The sequence below is a fragment of the Marmota monax genome, unplaced genomic scaffold, assembly GCF_021218885.2.
Source record: "Marmota monax isolate L192 unplaced genomic scaffold, Marmota_monax_Labrador192_F-V1.1 WCK01_AAM20220418_F8-fsc00160, whole genome shotgun sequence".
Lineage (NCBI taxonomy): Eukaryota > Metazoa > Chordata > Mammalia > Rodentia > Sciuridae > Marmota > Marmota monax.
The window spans coordinates 384,234-403,280 of NW_026694183.1; the positions used below are offsets into that span (position 1 = coordinate 384,234).

At 41.7% G+C, this 19,047-nt stretch overlaps 1 protein-coding gene across 1 annotated transcript; it reads left to right on the forward strand.

The window, feature by feature from the left end:
- Positions 1 to 282: 282 nt before the first annotated feature.
- Positions 283 to 1,209, forward strand: LOC124107774 (vomeronasal type-1 receptor 4-like). The gene has a single exon (XM_046465976.1). The coding sequence runs from the start codon at positions 283 to 285 to the stop codon at positions 1,207 to 1,209; it is 927 nt and encodes a 308-aa protein (XP_046321932.1).
- The last annotated feature ends 17,838 nt before the right edge of the window (positions 1,210 to 19,047 follow it).

Sequence of the window (19,047 nt, forward strand, 5' to 3'; positions counted from 1 at the left end):
AGGCAAGAGGATTGAGAGTTCAAACCCAGCCTCAGCAAATTAGTGAGGCCCTAAGCCACTCATCAAGACCCTGTCGCTAAATAAAATTTAAACAGGGCTGTGGATGTGGTTTAAGTGTCCCTGGGTTCAATCTCTGGTACAAAAGAAAACTGCTAAAGAAAATAAAACCTTAAGTAAAATTTCACAGTGGGAATGCTGGATTTTGGTTGAGAGGACACATGCAGCCCAGGCCTCCTGTTCCCCTGCAGGACCCTCTGGCTGGGAAACCAAGGAACTGTCAGGATGGCAACCAGTGATGTGGCTGTAGGCATCATCTTCCTGGCACAGACTGTGGTTGGAGCTCTGGGCAATTCCTGTCTTCTCCTCCATTACCTGGTCCTTTACTTCACTGGGTGCAGGGTAAGACACACAGACTTGATTCTTCAGCACTTGTTTGTGGCCAACTTGTTAGCTCTCCTGTGTAGAGGAGTTCCCCAGACAGTGGCAGCTTTTGGAGTGAAAGATTTCCTCAGTGATTTCGAATGCAAGATGCTTTTCTATCTTCACAGGGTGGGCAGGGGTGTATCCATGGGTAGCACCTGCCTCCTGGGTGTCTTCCAGGCCATTAAGATCAGTCCTGGTGACTCCAGATGGGCAGAGCTTAAAGTGAAAGCTCCCATGTACATTGGCTCCTCCATATACCTGAGCTGGATCCTGTACCTCCTTGTAAATGTTGTTTTTCTTATGCACATGACTGGGAGAAGAAGCAACAAAAATTTCACAATTCTAAAAGATTTCGTATACTGTTCTAGTGTTCGTCATGACACAACCACAGACTCACTGCATGCAGCATTGCTAACCTTCCCTGATGTCGTGTGTGTGGGGCTCATGCTCTGGGCCAGCAGCTCCATGGTGCTCATCCTGCACAGGCACAAGCAGAGAATGCAGCAGGTTCATAAGCCCAGCTCCCCCAGGTCCTCCCCTGAGTCCAGAGCCACCAAAACCATCCTCCTCCTGGTGAGCACCTTTGTCTCTTTTTACACACTTTCCTGCGTCTTTCAGGTTTGCTTGTCTGTTTTGTATAATCCCCACTGGCTGCTGGTAAACACATCTCTGTGGATCTCTGGGTGTTTCCCAGCTGTCAGCCCCTTTCTGCTCATGAGCAGAGACTCCAGTGGCAGCAGGTTCTCCTTTGCCTGGAAAAGGAATAGGAAAACCCCTGATCTGTGATGCAAATGTCATCTGTAAGGTTTTGCTCAATTTTTACTTGTATTCATTCTTTACCACAAAATTGTAAGAACAGTTATGCTAGGTCAAATCTCTTGAGAATACACAGCATAGACACTGGATATTAAAAATGTGTGCATGTGTACCTATGTGGGTGTGCACATGAGTTCCTGGTCATGCATATCACTTGAATTATGTTTTTTATCCATCAAGCAGTAATTCTGGAAAGTTATATTTAACAAATGTAAATTTAATATTTAAAAAACAATGCCAATTACAACAATGGCAAAGTACTTTAGTGTGAAAACATTTTCTTTGATTGTTTTTATATTCCAGTTGTTAACTTATTGACATATGTGGAATGTATTTTTATTGATCAGAATTTCTCTATATGTCTTAGCTATGTTTTCTGAAGTATCAAGACAAATCTACTCAAATAATATTTGCCTTTAGTAGGTAAAATCTTTTTATATATTTCACATAATATTGAACATAATAGGACACCATTGTCAAGTTAGAAAACCAGTAGTATTTAATTTTCTTGTTTGATTTCTGCTGTCTTATATTCAGAATGCTGTTGCATCTTTTCAAAACATAATCGTGATGTTAACTTATTTAATGCATTTACTGTATACTTTGACAATATATAGTATTCAATTTTAAATTTAAAATTACTGATATGTATCTTTAAAATATTTTTATGTACAAGTCCAGCATGCATTACCGGAAGAAACTTTACAAACTGAACACATACCTTTGCATACAGCTCCTTTGTATAAAGACACTATGCTTAGTCTCTTTAGCATCTTCAAGAGTGACCAGTGCATGACATCTAACAGTTCAGTTCACTTTCATCTCCTTTGTATTTTATAAAAATGAATTAGTTCACAATAAAAATTTTTATAAGTTTTTTAAAAATATTTTTTACTTGTAGTCAGACACAATACCTTTATCTTATTTTTTTATGTGGTGCTGAGGATCGAACCCAGGGCCTCGTACGTGCTAGGCGAGTGTTCTACCACTGAGCCAGAACCCAAGCCCTAAAATATTTTATATTTGACTTTGACTATACCATGTGCTTTAAAATTTGTATTTCCACATGTTGGCAACAGAATGCAGCTGTGAGAATATAAAACAATTAGCCATTCTTTTCTTATTTTTTAATTTTTTATTTATATATGACAGAAGAATGAATTACAATTCTTATTACACATATAGAGCACTGTTTTTCATATCTGTGGTTGTATACAAAGTATATTCACATCAATTCATGTTTTCATACATGTACTTTGGATACTCACATTCCACCATGCTCCCTCCCTTCCCTTCCCACCTCTATGCCCTATCTAAAGTTCATCTATTCCTCCCTCCCATAATCCCCCTCCATTCCACACTATGAATCAGCCATAGCAGCACAATTCACAATAGCTAAATTGTGGAACCAACCTAGATGTCCTTCAATAGATGAATGGATTAAAAACATGTGGCATATATACACAATGGAATATTACTCAGCAATAAAAGAGAATAAAATCATGGCATTTGTAGGTAAATGGATGGAGTTACAGAAGATAATCCTAAGTGAAGTTAGCCAATCCCAAAATACCCAATGCCGAATGTTTTCTCTGATATAAGGAAGCTGATTCATAGGCATTCTTTTCTTGATGCTCACATGCTCTGAATGTTATTTGATTTATTTTTCCCCAAAGGGTTGTATGTTGAAAACTTTGTCTCCAATGTGATGACATCAAGGTGGTGGACTTTTGAGAAGGGAGACTAGTAGAAGGTGTTTGTGTCATTGGGTAAACACCCTTTAGAAGGGCTTATGCTGACCTTGTGGAATATATTAGCTCCCACAAGAAGGGGTTGTCATAGAGCGAGTTCAGGTGTCTCCGGGTCACTGCCCTGAGGTCTCCTCTGTATGTGCTCACATCATTGTCATTCCACCTGTTGGGAGTCCCTCACCAGAGCTGAGCAGATGTGGGCACCAGAATCTCCAGACTTTGAGCTAAATATATTTCTCTACCAAATACCCAGCCATAGGCTTTTGGATGTGGCAGCAGAAGTAGATTAATACAACAGGGGAGAGTCTTTCAGTTGGGAGCATGGTGGTCAGCAGTGCCGTGTAGGTTCCTCAAGAAGTTTTGATGATACTGATATGAATATCTGCTAGGTGTACATACAGATGTGTTGCCATTTTTGGTCCTAGGTTTGCACCTATTTGGCTTGAGGTTATATTGCCAAAGAGTTTACCAAATGTTTCTGTGAATTTCAACAGAGTTGATGTTCTCATTTTCAATAAATGTCACTTGACATGTCCCACTTGATAGTTAATAATATATGTTCTATTCACATGTCCTATTAAAAGACCACTGAGATGTTCTCTTTCATTTTCTTCTACGACATCAATTGAAACTTTGAAAATTTACGCCAGAAAAACATCAGGATCCGCGTTTTAGATGTGTTGGTAGTGATTTGAGTCTTTTTGCCAACGCAAACAGTGAATCTCAGTATCTTCTGAAAGTGTGCATTAGGCGTTTGTTTCCCTGCCTGTCATTGCCACACCCAGGTGAACATCACTTCCCTCTGAGTTGTATCTCATGTCAGGTCTCCCACTCATTCTCTCTCTCCTTGTCTCACTCATCAATGTCTCAGCATCAATCTATGCCAGGTGTGGTGTCAAAGCTCTTTGGTGGGAGAGAATCCTGGGAAGACTGTGGAGTAGCAAACACCAGGACTCTGTCTCCCCATAGACAAAAGTTCACTGTCATAATCTGTGGAAGCTGTCTGGAATATACTGTTGGCTTAGAACTTCCAGCAAAGAGCTTTAAAGGAAAATTTAATATCAGATGTTTTTTCAGCTTTTAGCACAGCAGCATTCACCCACCCCCACCCCACACCCAGGGCATCAGCCATGTGTCTGGGCCCCTGCAGCAGCTTGCCCACAACTTGAAGAAGTCAGCGTGGGTATATAGGAACCCTGGGTGTCAAGTGGAGACCTGTGCTTTCATTGCTGATTGCCTTCTGAGCCTTGGAGCTCCTGACACAGGCAGGCAGTCAAGGTCACACCTTCCACAGCATTACAGATACTCCCTTTTCTCTCCTGCAATTCAAAGGGCTCCTTTTTTGGTTTCTTTGCTTTTCTTTTTTTTTTGCCTCTTCCTTTTTCCCCTCCCATTCTTCATTTCTGCAGTAAGTCAGTGAACATCCAGGACGTTCAAGAGCATTGCCCGTCCCATGGAATTTAAAACATCACTGTGTATGCACAGAGCCAGAACCCTCTCAGAACAGACCTGAGAAGACCTTAGGTTTTCACTGTGGATTCATCCCCATCTTTGGAAAGACAGCCATGTAATGGTTTAGATGTGGTGTCCCACAAGAGATCACCTGTGAGACAATGCAGGAAGGTCTGCAGGAGAAATGATTGGGCTTAACCTAATTAGTGAATTAATCCCTGTTGGGATTAACTGAGTGGCAACTGGAGACAGGTGGAGTTTGGCTGGAGGAAGTGGTTCATTGGGAGCATGGCTATGGGGTACATATTTTTTTATCTAGAGAGTGGAGTCTCTCTCTCTCTCTTCTTCCTGATCATCAGGTGAGCTGCTTCCCTCCACCACACTCTTCCACCATGATGATCAGCATCACCTTGAGCCCCAAAGAATGGATCTGCTGTCTATCGATTGAGACCTCTGATACCAGGAGCCCCCAAATAAACTTGTCCTTCTCTATAGTTGTTCTGGTTGGGTCTTTATAGTCACAGAAGTGAAAAATCTGACTAAAACAGACCACTACAAGAAAAAAATGAAGCCAGCAAATTCTGAGACCAGTGAGAACATAATTTCAAGAGTTATTGCATTATTATATTCACATGTCTAGTTTTCAAATGCAGTGAAAAGGCACATATAGGAACAGGAAAGTATGATTCATTCAAGTTCAGATAAACCAACAAAATCCACCCTGAGAAAGGCCATAAGGTGGAACAAGCAGGCAACAACTTTTGAAAAACTATCTTTAAAATGTTCAAAGTACTAATAGCAAACTTGCAGAAACCCCTCAAGGTTATGTATGAATGAAATGGAAATGTCCATAGAGAGACCGCTAAAAGAAAAAGACACCAAATAGAAATTCTAGCCTGAAGCAATGGTGCACACCTCTATTCCCAGCAACTCAGAAGGCCGAGGTAGGAGTACAGTGAGTTCAAAGCCAGCCTTAGCAACTTAGCAACACCCTGTCTCCAAATAATTTTTTTAAAAAAAAAGGCTAGGGATGAGGTTCAGTAGTTAAGTGCCCCTGAGTTTAATCCCCAGTACCCAAATAAATAAATAAATAAGTGAAATTCTGCAACTGTAAAGTTAAATAATCAAAAACTTCAGCAGATGGATAGTAAGATTTAAGCAGACAGAATAATGAGGTCACTGTGATAAGGAGAAAACAAAACCTTTGCACACGATTGGTGGAAATGTAAATTATGATGGCCATTATGGACATAAATGCAGAGGTTCCTCAAAAAATTAATACAGCTTACATATGAAGAGCAATCCCACTGCTGGGAACTTACCTCAAGGAAATGAGGTGGACTCATTGGAGGCATTTCCGTATTTATGCAGCACTGTTCACCATAGCCGCAGAACAGAAACAAACCAAGAGTCCATCTACTGAAGAATGGATAAAGAAAACATGGTACCCACACATAGTGACAATCTATTCAGCATGAAAGTGGATACAATCCTGTAACTTTCATGAACAAATGATAGTATTGGAGGTCACTATGTTCAGTGAAATACAAGACACAGCAAGAAAAGTGGCACAGGATCTCAATTACAGGAGGGAAATGAAAAGGTGTCCTCTACAGCTGAAATGATCATAGTAGTTCTGAGGGTAAGGGATGTCACCAAAGCCCAGACCTTCATCTCAGGGCCAGCTGCTTCTCTGCCTCAATTCTGGCTCTCAAAACTTCACACTGAGCCCACCATGTCCAGAGGGAAAGAGTCAGGTAAGTATTTTGTATTTCCGTCTGAGAGGCAGAGTGGATAATGACAGGCGGTTTGGCTAAGTGCTCATGTCTGCAAAAGGGATTCCAGGGTAGAAGCAGACCCCATGCAGAGAGGGACAAGCATAGGAATATTCCCTATCCCTGGGCTCAGCTAGCGAGGGGAGGTAAGGGTCTGAGAGCCTACACCAACCCTTGATGGCGTCTCCCAGAATTTAACACTGAGGAGGATTGCTGGTGACTCATCAAGTGATGGAGAGTTGAGATTCCAAGGCTTAAGTGAAATTTATCTGTTGTTCCAATTAGCCAACGTGAATCAAAGGGCAACTTGACAGGATTAATAGTATTATGCTTATCTTGCCTTAATGTATATAAAAGAGTAAGGATGAAACTATGTGATTTACCTAATTTCCTTCTTAAGTTGAAATCATTTGTGCAATGAGAAATTTGTATTTGGAAATATATTTCTGCATAAATGGTGTAGATAACAGAGACAGTGGTTGTCACCTACTGAAAAACCTGTGCTCTTCTGCACCCATATAACCATGTACACACACCTGTGTCCTTTGACCTATCTAACACTCATCCTTCTGTGACCTATCCTAGGGACCTCAGACAGCCCCCCTACCTTCCATTACTTATACAAAACCTATCATCAGGATCCTTCTTTTTTTCTGTGATAACTACTTCCAATTCCAATATCTTAGGCTATTCACCATGGCCTCTAAGCCAATGCAACCGAATGTCTAATCTTTAATTTTCAGGAATCCCAACTCTCAATTCAAACCTCAAACCAATTACAGTCAATCCCATTATCCTCCATTTTGCTTCAGGTGCACAGCTCTTTGTATTATTATTTCTTTCATGTATGCATGATCCTAAGTCAAGACACCTTCCTGGGTTTCACTGGTATCTTTTTATATCCTCCAGTTATACCACAGGGTTGTAAAAACCATACCCTCATAATTAGTTGTAAAATCTGGAAGTGAATATCTTTTTTATTGGGATTTTCTGATGTTTCTCTTGTTCTTCTTGGTTGTCACAGCCTTCTTAGCTCTCTCCACCTACTACCCACCACCTCCCTCTGCCCTGTGTCTAATTAGCCTCCCTCTGAGGTCTGCTGCCTCTACTCAAACTCACCCTCTCTTTCTAACACTCTAGGCCTGTTTGGACAAACACTTAATCTAGGACATCCTACCCCATGTGTATTTACAACTCACCACCAAATGTATGCACAAGTGCCTCAGAAACCTTGAATCTTCTAGGAGTATTAGGAATCAGTGACCTTCAATTTGGTTCCTTCCTACTCCCCCTCCACAGGAGCCCCTGAATTCTCTTATAACCATGCACACCATGTCTCTGTTGCCTGGAAGACCCATGTCCTTAATATCCTTTAGCTCTTTGCCTCCTAGGCTGAAACCCAGCCATGCATCTTAACTTTTCCTGGATATTCTATAACATTTTGCCCTTCCTACCTCTACCCACCCTCCACCCACCCTCCTTTGTGCTCTCTCCTCAGCATCTCAGGATCCTTAACACCAACTCGTCCCCCGTATTAGTCAGGGTTCTCTAGATGAACAGAAACACGGCGTGGGTACGTAGGGGTAATTGGAAATGGGGACTTAATAGATTGGCTTATAAAACCAGAAGCTGAAGAGGCCCAGAATGGCTGTCTCAGGCTGGAGAGCTGGAGGCACCAGGAGCTCAGTCCAAGAAGCTGGAGCCTCACAAAAAGAAGGACCAATGACACAGCCCCAGCCCAGGACCAAAGGCCTGGAAACCCCTGGGGAGTCACCGGCCAGAGTCCACTTTAGAAGAGGGAAAGAACTGGACGCTGATGTCCTCAGGCGGCCACAGCAGCGATGGAAGCGCCAGCTCGTGAAGAGTCGAGCGTGCGCCTGCGTCTGCTTTCTCCTTCCCCCACTGTCTTTGATCCATTCAGGTCCCCAACCTGTTGGACTGTGCTGCCCACATTTTGGGTGGGTCTGCCTTGCTTTGCTGTCCTACGTGTCAGTCATTGCTAGAAACACCCTCATTGACCGAGGGAAGTCTCTTAAACAGATCTTAATCCAATTTAGTTGACAATTCAGATTAACCATCACAGCCCCATGTCCCCTTGCCCATGTCCTCTTTCTTCCCACTTCTAACACCATGCAAAGTAACTGCCCCAACTTGCCTGCTTTCCTACCACAGGCATGGACCTGAATTATAAGCCTTACAGCACTGATTAAGAGGATTCATTGTAAATATGGTCCTTGCGGGCTGGGGCCATAGCTCAGCGGCAGAGCGGTTGCCTAGCATGTGGGAGGCACTGGGTTCAATCCTCAGCATCACATAAAAATAAATAAAATAAAGACACTCTATCCACCTACAACTACAAAAAATGAATAAATAAATAAATAAGTATGGTCCCTGCTGGGTTGAATGGATTACAGGAATAGAAGGGGTACCTTTTCTTTGGTCACCCCTTGAGACTGTTGCATGAGTTTTAGTAGCACCAGCCCATGTGATAGTTACAGAAATGGTACATCTTGCCTGTAAAACCATCTCATCCTGCCACTGCCAATGGCAAGGGACCCTTGAAAACATTCCCTGTTTCTTGTATGGATTTTTTTGTTGTTGTTGTTTACCCTTCCTGTCAAGAATGGGTAGAAGATATTTTTGGAAGATAATATTGGTAGAAGATATTTTTTCACAAAAATGTGGTATGAATTGGCATTGAATTGTGCAAATGAGTCAAAATTAATAGACACTTATTTGTACTGATGAATCCCAGGGCTTTCAAGGTGAATTATTAGCATTATTCTCTCTCTGTTTATTTGTGTTCATTCTAAGACCTTCACACGTTTTGTCTCATTCCATTTCTATTCTATACCTTCCATGATGGTGCCTCTCATGAAGATAAAGAACAGGAAGCAAGTAGGTTTGGGGTAGAAAACTTCTCAGGGAAGCAAGGAATAAAATGGAAAATGGCTCACGGCCAGTCCTTCACATGACAGACCTCAGTGTTTCCTGCCCCCTCCAAGTGAGACCCTTTCTGCCTCCAGGGATCAAGGATGAGTAAGAACCTTGCCAAACACTCCACTATCCTCTTAAGAGATGCTAACAAGAAACATGTAACTGCTTTTGATAAAAATCACCTGGGGAAAAGTTTTCAAAAATAAACTCAGCTCCCCTGGCCTGCATGCCATTGCTGCTACAGGCACAGTGGTAATTGCAGGTCTGAGGGGAGGGGAGGTCACAGAGTCAGAGACCCGTATCTCAGGAGCTGTCCACCTCCCTGCAACACACATCCTGGTCACAGAGGCCTCTGTACTAAGATCACCATTCTGTCACTGAATTAAACACTAATTTTCAATGTTCATGAGGTTTTTCTTCTTAAATGAATCTTCTGGTCAGGCTCCATGACAAGAATCCTCATCTAAATCTTCAGGATTTCTAGAGCTGGACCCACAATCTCTTCATGCTTGCTGTAAAGACTACATATAATTTACAGAAACCCTCTAGTCCTTTGTAGAAAGTGTAATTGAACAGTGACTGTCTGAGAAGAATTTTCCTCTGGTTCTGGGAATGATGCAATTCATGGGGACAGTAATTGCACCAATTCTGAAACCATCAGTGGTCTATGGCTGATGGTGAGGCTCTTTCCCTCTTGTACATAGTGAGGAACGTGTAGGGAATAGTGAACATAATCATTACAGGTTTCCATCTCCACCTGTCACACGAAATATCTCCTTGTTTTCACCTGATTACACATAGTCCTCTGATTGTAGCAAATGTAACATCAAGCCTAGGAGTTTGATAGTGGAGGAGGGATGAGTGTTCGGGAAGCAGATAGGAGATTTCTTCACCTTCTCAGTTTTTCTGATTCTGAATTTACTCTAAATTAAAAGTCTGTGAAGTGTATGCATTTGGACAACAGGTGATAATCTGGTATTTGAATTTTTAAAACCACAAGACCTTCTGCACATTTGCAAGATAGCACACTGGACTTCTGTTGTAATATTATACACCAAAAATTCTGTTTATTTGAAATAGTTGTGCTTAAGCGGGTACTAATAACACTTGAGTGTATCACCTGAAATCAATAACAACTTTTTCCACCTTGCACTCTTTTATCACATGTTGGTGCTTTATGTCTCAAAGCTTAGGACATGGCATGTGATTGTTACCAGTCTTTTCCAAGGGTGCTCTTGTGCTTGCTTTCCTAACACAACCAAGTGAGTACTGTGATAGCTGTCCTGACATGGAGCTGGTGCTGTCTCACTGCACATAACTCAACACGGGACAGTGCCTCCTTCACAGCTTCTTCATTAATACAAAGTCTCAGTGTTCCCTCCTAATTGACATTGGCCTGGAGAATAATTCTTTCCAGGGGCTGGGGATGTGGCTCAAGCGGTAGCGTGTTTGCCTGGCAATGTGTGCTGCCCGGGTTCGATCCTCAGCACCACATACAAACAAAGATGTTGCGCCCGCCGAAAACTAAAAAATAAATATTAAAAAAAATTTTCTCTCTCTCACTCTCTCTTTAAAAAAAAAAAAGAGAATAATTCTTTCCAAGCAAATCAAAACATGTTTCAATGAAAGCTCAAAACACCAGCAGTTTAGAATATGACAGGCAGGTAGGAAAGGAAAAGCTTATATAGAACTGGATTCTTTGAGGAAGGCTGCTCTTGAGCTTTAGGGAAGCCTGTGTTTGACTGTACTGTCTCAGATGCCACTCGGTGCCAGGATCCTGCACCAGCCCTCACAGGAGTATGACTGTAGACAGACACTGCACCCCAAAGCTCTTTGTCACTAGGCAAAGCCATTTCAACACCTCCCTCATGTTGTGAAGATCCACGTGCTGCCTTCACAGCAAAGATTTATACCCACCTCATGATTTTAAAAACTGACACACACCTCATTAAAATCAGCTTGTAATGGGAAAATATGAATCAAATATTCTGAGTGGGAACTCTGGAGAGTGGGGCAATGCTGGGTTTTGGTTGACAAGACACATGAGCCCAATCCTCCTGTTCCCCTGCAGGCCATTAAGATTAGTCCTGAGGACTCCAGGTGGGCAGAGCTTAAAGTGAAGGCTTCCAGGTACACTGGCTCCTCCATAAATCTGAGCTGGATCTTATACCTCCTCGTAAATGTTGTTTTTCTTATATACATGACTGAGAGAAAAAATAACCAAAACATCACAATCCTAAAAGATTTTGGCTACTGTTCTGGTGTTCGTCATGACACATCCACAGGCTCACTCTTTGCAGCATTGCTTCCTGTTTCTGTGGTTGGAAAGTCAGACAGTCACTGTTCAATTACACTTTCTACAAAGGACTAGAGGGTTTCTGTAAAATCTATGTAGTCTTTACAGCAACCTTCCCTGATGCCCCGTGTGTGGGGCTCATGCTGTGGGCCAGCAGCTCCGTGGTGCTCATCCTGCACAGGCACAAGCAGAGAATGCAGCAGGTTCATAAGCGCAGCTCCCTCAGGTCCTCCCCTGAGTCCAGAGCCACCCAAACCATCCTCCTCCTGGTGAGCACCTTTGTCTCTGTTTTTACACACTTTCCTGCATCCTTCCAGTTTGTTTGACTCTTGTTTATAATCCTGACTGGCTCCTGGTGAACACAGCTGCAGTAGTTTCTGGGTGTTTCCCAGCTGTCGGCCCCTTCCTGCTCATGAGCAGGGCCTCCAAGTGCATTCAGGCTCTCCTTTGCCTGGATAAGAAAGAGGAAAACCCCTGATGTCATGATGAACATGTATATTTTAAGGTTAGGCACAATGCTTAATTGTTTATTGTTAATATCAACAAAATTATAAGCACCCTTACATAGTCATATCATATGAGAATGGTGATTTTTATACATACGCATGTATATTAAAAACGTCTGTATGTAAGAGTGTGTATGTGTATTTGTGACATGAGCATGTGTGTGTGCATTTAACTGGGATTATATTTAGTATCTGTCAAGTAAAAACTCAAGAAAAGGATATGTAACAAATGTAAATTTCAGATTTAAATATAATACTAATCATAACAGTGGCAAGATACTTTGGCATTACATTGTGTATAACTAGAGAATTGAAATGTTGTGCTCTATTTGTGTACAGTAAACTGAAATTCATTCTGCTGTCATGTATAACTAAGTAGAACAAATTTAAAAAATAAAAATAATGTCATTATTCTTACTAAAAAATACTTCAGCATAAAATCTACTTTCTCTTATATTTTCCTGCTGTTCTGGCTGATTTAGTTGTTAAAACAAGTAGAATGTTTTTCATTTATCTACATACATGTTTGTTTCTTAGCTTAGTCTCTTGAAAGAAAAATCAAAGTGACCATTGTCAAACAATATTTGCCTACAGAAAGGGAAATCAGATTTATATATTCCATATAATATTGAAATGGGAAACAATGATCTACTAACACTCTCTTTATGATGTGTGTTATTTTCCAGTTCCTCTGTTGGTTTCAGAATGCTACATTTTATCCTTCCAAAACATAATCAGGCCATAAATTTATTTAATTGATATACTATCCACCTTGACATTATACAACATTGGAAGTTAATATATTTTTGTTTCAACTGACTTTTAAATCCACTGGTATTTGTAAAAACTCTTTTTGTATAAGTCAAGCATTCCTTACTAGTGAAATTTCACAACATGCAGGTCCTATGTGGGAAAACAATGTCCAGATGACTCTCTCATAATTGTCCCCAAGAGTGACCAGTATGTGACATCTAACAGCATAGATCACTTTCACCTCTTTTATATTTTATATAAGGGAATGGTTTGCCATGAACTCTTTCATATTTGACTGAGAGAATTTCATGTGCTTTAAAATTTGTATTATTTCATGTTGTTGGTGACAGAGTTCAACTGAAGGAATTTCAAACAATTAATTCTAGCATTCCTCTCTTGATGCACAGGTGCGCTAGTTTGATTATGATTTATGTTTTTCTGCCCTCATTTCCATGTGTTGGAAGCTTTGTCCCCAGTGGGATGTGTTAGGTGGTAGGATTTTTGAGAAATAGAGGCAAGGAGAAGGGACTTGGGTCCTGGGGCAGTCACCCTTGAAGGCGCAAATGCTGATCTCCTGGAGTTTATCAGCTCCCCTGAGAATGGGCGGTCCTACAGTGAGTGCAGATATCTCCTCTGTCTCTCGCTCCCTGACCTGCTCTGTGGTCTCTTTCGCATGTGCTCCCACCATTGTGATTCCATCTGCTGTGAGGCCCTCACCAGAGCTGAGCAGATGCTGGCACCATGCTCCTGAATCTCCAGAACTGTAGCTAAATAAATGTATTTTCTTTATCAAGTATCTACCCATAAATATTTGGTTAAAGCAACAGAAACAGATTAATACAGCATGTGAGTGCCATTCAGCTTGGAGGATCATAGCAGCACTGGCATAGAGGTTCCTCAAGAATTTTGATGATACTTGTATGAATTCTGCTGGTACATATATAGTGGGGCCCTTGTTAGTCACAGTTAAACACTTACTCAGCTCTAAGGTATATTGCTAGGGTTTGCCAAATGTTTGCATAAGTTTCAACCCATTAGGTGCTCCTATTTTTAATTTTATGGTTTTGTAGGAGAAGAAAATTCTTTTATTGATCATAATGTAACACTGGTCCACATTATGCTTTGAATATAGCCCTTGCTGCTCTGCCACAGCAACTTATTTTTTAAAAGGTCAACTTTCTTTCTCTTTCTCTCTCCCTGCTCCTCCCTAATCTCTCCCCCTCCCTAATTTTAGGGAAAACAAGATTATCTTTCTTCCCCCTTTTAGGCAGACTTATCTGTACACACCCACCATAAGAATGAAGTAATTGGCCTTGGAAACTGGGAATATAACCCAGGGACACTAAACCACTGAGCCATATCCCAGGCCCTTTTTATTTATTTATCTATTTATTTTGAGACAGTGTCTTGCTAAATTGTCTAGATCCTCTCTAAATTGCTTTGGGTAGTCTTGAACCTGTGATCCTCCTGCCTCAGCCTCCCAAGTTGCAGGGCCTACAGGTATTTACCACTGCACCCTGTGTTGATCCTATAGATAGTCTCTTGGGAAAGATCTTAGAATTGGAGTTGGTTTGTCAGAGGTGAAGTATATGGAAGAAATCCTGTCTGCACAGGCATTTATACGATCCCAGTATAAGGAGTCTGAACAGTCAGGAACTAAGTTGAGGATGCACACAGGCACTGCCTCTCGTGTACAAGGTCCTGCCTCTGGTGTTCAAGGTCCTTGATTCTCAGCCTGGCCCCAGGTAGCTGCCAATCTGCTCACCGTGGATCAGGGACGCCAGCCCTGGGAGGGGGAATAAAAGTCGGAGAAAAGCTGCCTGGGGTGTAGGAAAATGGTCAGAGAAAACCTGACTTCCAGCCCTGACTTTCAGCCCCTTTTGCTGATGGGATTTAGAGGCTGCTGGCCACAAAGAATGTGGCAACACTTTCAGCACTGTTTATAACCTGGGATAGTCTCCTCTTTTAAGGTCTAAAGGGACACCCCATTTGGCCAGGAAATGTCCATTCCATCACCAGGGCAGAGCAACTTTACTATGACAGTACCCATCAAACTAAATTTATGGAGAGACTGGGAGGATAAACAACTGCACCCAGAAAAGATAAAAGCAAACTAAGGTCAACCCATGTTTTGTTGGCAGCATCTACAAAGGGATCTTCAAGGAAGCCTAAAGAAAAGGATGGAAAGGGCCTCCTCCACCGCATACCAATATGCCTAGCCTTAAAAAAGAAAAAAGAAATGCTCAAAGGAGTCTCTGGGTACAATTGACAGTGGGGAACTCACTTAAAGCATTGTGATAATAATAAGGGAGACTGGTTAGACTCAAAAATATCCTGTGCTCCAACTCCTTGAATGCAACCTTGGAATAAAAAAGACCAAGGCATGGTTTTTGTACATGTCAGATTTTCTGATCCCTCTCCTGAGAGAAAAAAATTTTGTGTGAATTAAATGCACAGATAACATTGATAATAATTATTTCAGAGTATGAATTTAAAAAGGGTCTAAAACTAGAAAAAAGATATAAGAAGGTTATAGAATAGAAATATGTTTTAGTATGGAAAATTAGAAGGTTAAAAAAATGTTTCTGGATGAGAAGAGTTTTGTATGGCCAGGTAATATTATGCTAAAATCCATGATGAAAGGGAGGATAGAACAAAGGATGGAAACAAGCGTAGTGTGTGAAAGTAAGTTGCAGAGGTTTGTGGTACATCTCAAAAAGCTTGTGTGTTTGTGTGCTTATATTGGCTATTTAAATTTAAAATTTAAAGCTATTTAAATTTTTACATACTAATATGAAGCATAGTCTGAAACATTGATCTGCTCTTATCTATTGAGGTAATTTTCTTTTTATCTGTAGATTTTATTATTTAGGGAAACTAAGTCTTAAAGGAAAGGAATTAGAGTTTGTATTTTTTTAAAATATCTTTTTTATTTTTTTGGTTTTAGGTGGACCCAATATCTTTACTTTATTCTTATGTGGTGCTGCGGATCGAACCCAGTGCCTCACACATAGTAGGCGAGCACTCTGCCTCTGAGCCACAACCCCAGCCCGAGTTTGTATTTGTTTTAAAGTCTTTCAAATGATTACTTCATAATTGGTTAAATAAACAGTTATTTTAGGTCATGAAAATATAGTTATGACTTAAACAGGGGATAACAATATAGTTATCCCCTAAATATAAGTGACTAGATATATGTATACATCTGAGAACTATATCTTAGCCTTGTCTAAGTGTCATATAAAGGTTTATGTAGATTTACCATGAAAGTAAGTAATATGTGCTCTCCTTGATGCATTTCGTCTGACACAGAAGGGCCACACTGCCATTGGAAGACCTGGCTTATATCTGTTTACCTTGACTAAGTCTATCTTTGATCATTAATGCTTTTCCAACTGTATAAGATTTAAGGCTATCCTTTGATTTTTTGCTGGTATTGCTAACCTATGCAGACCTGTTATTATTGTTACCAGTTCTGTGATCAGACCAGTCCAACCTTCTAAAGTAGACAATTTCTAAAATTTCCAGGCACTTATGTTATATTGTTCCATTATCGTCTAAAGGCAACAGTGTTGCTGGATTTAAGGTGGACACAATTTTAAAATTGACATTGGGGTTGTCCAATAGCATGGCTTGGTATCTCCCATTCTCCAGCTGTTAACCACTAGCTACCCTTCTGTTCTAGACTTGGTGAAGGAAAAACACAGTGATGGGTTGTCCTAGAGTGACTTTTCAGCCTCTCTAGTAAATCACAAGTGGCAGTAACTGCCCACGGGCAGGCACGGCATCCTTTCGCCGTGTGGTTAAACTGTTTTGACAAATAGGCCACTGGCTGTGATGTCTCACAGTGTCTATAAGAGAACTCCAAGGTCTATACTTTATTTCTCATGCACATATAATCTGAATTCCTTTGGTAAGTCAGGTAGGTCCAGGGCAGTACCTGTCATGAGACTATATTTTAACTTTTCACGCAGCTTGGTATTCTGGGTTCCAAGTCAAAGGTCCTATTTATGTCCCTTTCAATGCCTTATACAAGGGTTTGTTATTAGTCCAAAATTAGGGATCTAGATTCAGTAGAATCTTGCCATTCCTGCATAATTGCCTCTGGGTCCTCAGTTCTCTAAATTTCAAGATAGCATGTTTTCAACCTGACATCAAACTTTAGGTTTCTTGGCTAATTTGGAATCCTAGATGAGTGACTTGTTATTTGCAAATCTGAGCCTTTTTAGTGGACATCTGGTGTCCTGCACACCGCAACACACCAGTTCCTGCTATAAGCTCCCTTCCCATACTGTGGGAGTCCTATCTCTTCTCACTTAAGAAGATTCTGCTCCGTGTATTCTTCCCTTCTATTATTGTGCATGGATTTTATTTTTCAAATTTGTAAGACAAGAACCCAGAAAGAAATTGGTGAAGCAGAGAGCCTAGTTTCATCTCAAAACTCCAACTTCAAAATGAGGGAGTTAAGCTGGGTGTGGTGGTACATCCCTCTAATCCCAGTGGCTTCGGAAGTTGAGGCAGGAGGATTAGAAATTTAAGGACAGCTTCAGCAATTTAGTGAGGCTTTAAGCAATTTAAAGAGACCCTGTCTCAAAATAAAAAGGGCTGAGGATTTAGCTCAGTGGTAAAGTGACCCTGGGTTCAATCCCAGTACTGAAAAAAAAAAAAAAAGAGATTATCTTTTTTGATGTTGGCAGGAGGAGGTTCATTTGATGGGTGGGGGATCTTGCCGGATCTAGCAACACATAAAATGCACCATCCTGGATACTGGAGACATACAATTTAAGGATCAGAATCAATACACCCTCTTCCTGTGCCACAAGCCACATACACCAGGAGGAACTCAGCACATGGGAAGATGCTCCTTGGCTTCCCACCGCACCAGGGAGACACAGTAAACAGGAAGCCTACAGGAGACATCTCTGACTCCTCTCTTTGGGCCTGGTCTCCCTGCTGGTGAAGCACACACAGGCTGCAGCAGTGGGGAGCTGGGCAGCACTGGGCTCCCTTCAGGGCACAGCCTGGCCCTGACCACACTGAACCACAGCACAGTGCCCCCTCACCTCTCCTGGGATCCCAGGCTGAACTCAGCCCCCAGGATGGAGGACACAGGTCTTTGGTGTCAATGCCAGATACAAGTCAGAATTACCTGGTTATGTTAGATATTCCTTAAGCTTGGTTCCCACCCTGACCATAAAAATGGGAATCTCTGACAAAAGGACATAGAGAGATATTTTCAGAATGTCTCAGCACTCCTATGAGAATCCAGGGTTGAACACAACCAGGGGGGCAAGTCACGTTCACCTCCTGTTTTCTGCCTTCTCTTTGAAGCCTTGTCATCAATCCAAAAAGCAGAAAGAAACAGGCAGCAGCTGCTGTGTGGATGAAGGTATGGCAGGGTGTGGCTGGAGTGTGACAGAAGCTGGGGGGTCACAGGAGTCTCCATGGAGCAGGTGATGTCAGAACAAAGACCTGAGGTGTGGCCACCTGCAGCCCAGGGGCCACAGAAGGCTAGGTAGAGGGACAGGACCCAGCGAAGGTCCTGAGGCTGGAGCAGCTTGTGTCAGGAAAAGGAAAGCGGCTTGTGTGGCTGGAGGTGAGTGAGCAGGACACAGAGGCCCTGGGGAAGCACAGGAGGCCCAGGTCTTCCCACTTTTGTCCCATACCTTAAAAGAATTTTGGACACCATGTGTTTTCTTACTCATTTTAAGGAAACATACAATTTTTTACCACATAAATTAAAACACTTACAAATAATTGAACATCATCTTTATGCTAAATACATAAAATGCAGAAGGCTGCCCGGGGAATGCACATGGGTTAACTTAGGAAGTCACTTTGGATATCTGAGAATGCAGATGGCTAGTAGACACCTAAGCAGAGATGTCCAGGAACCCAATGGACACAGGACCCTGAAGTCCAGGGAGAAGCCAGGAGAAGAGGAGAAATGGAAACATGTATGTGTTCTCAATGTCATGAGATGAGCCGATCTGGAGAGAAAGTGGGTATAGACGGGATGAGAAGTGGTTCAAGGACTCAGCCATGGGACACTCCATATCCAGAGGCCATGGCCAAGAAGAGGGTGCACTGATTCTGAACATTCAGGATTGACTTCCAAAGACTCATGTTACCTGAGGAAGAATCCCTGAGAGTCAGTGTTCAGGAGACACCAGCAGAGGAGACTGAGGTAGGAAGGAAATCAAAACTAGTAGAAAGCTATTGTCAGGAAAAGAAAAAGAGAGAAAACTAAATACCAGATTTAGAAACGGGGGGTGAGGGTGGAGTGGGAGCCACTGGTGACTCTGAAAAAGAAAGTATCAAATGTGAGTGGGACACAT

Coding starts and splice junctions, on each gene's coding strand:
- LOC124107774 (XM_046465976.1), top strand. CDS start 283: ATGGCAACCAGTGATGTGGCTGTAGGCATCATCTTCCTGGCACAGACT.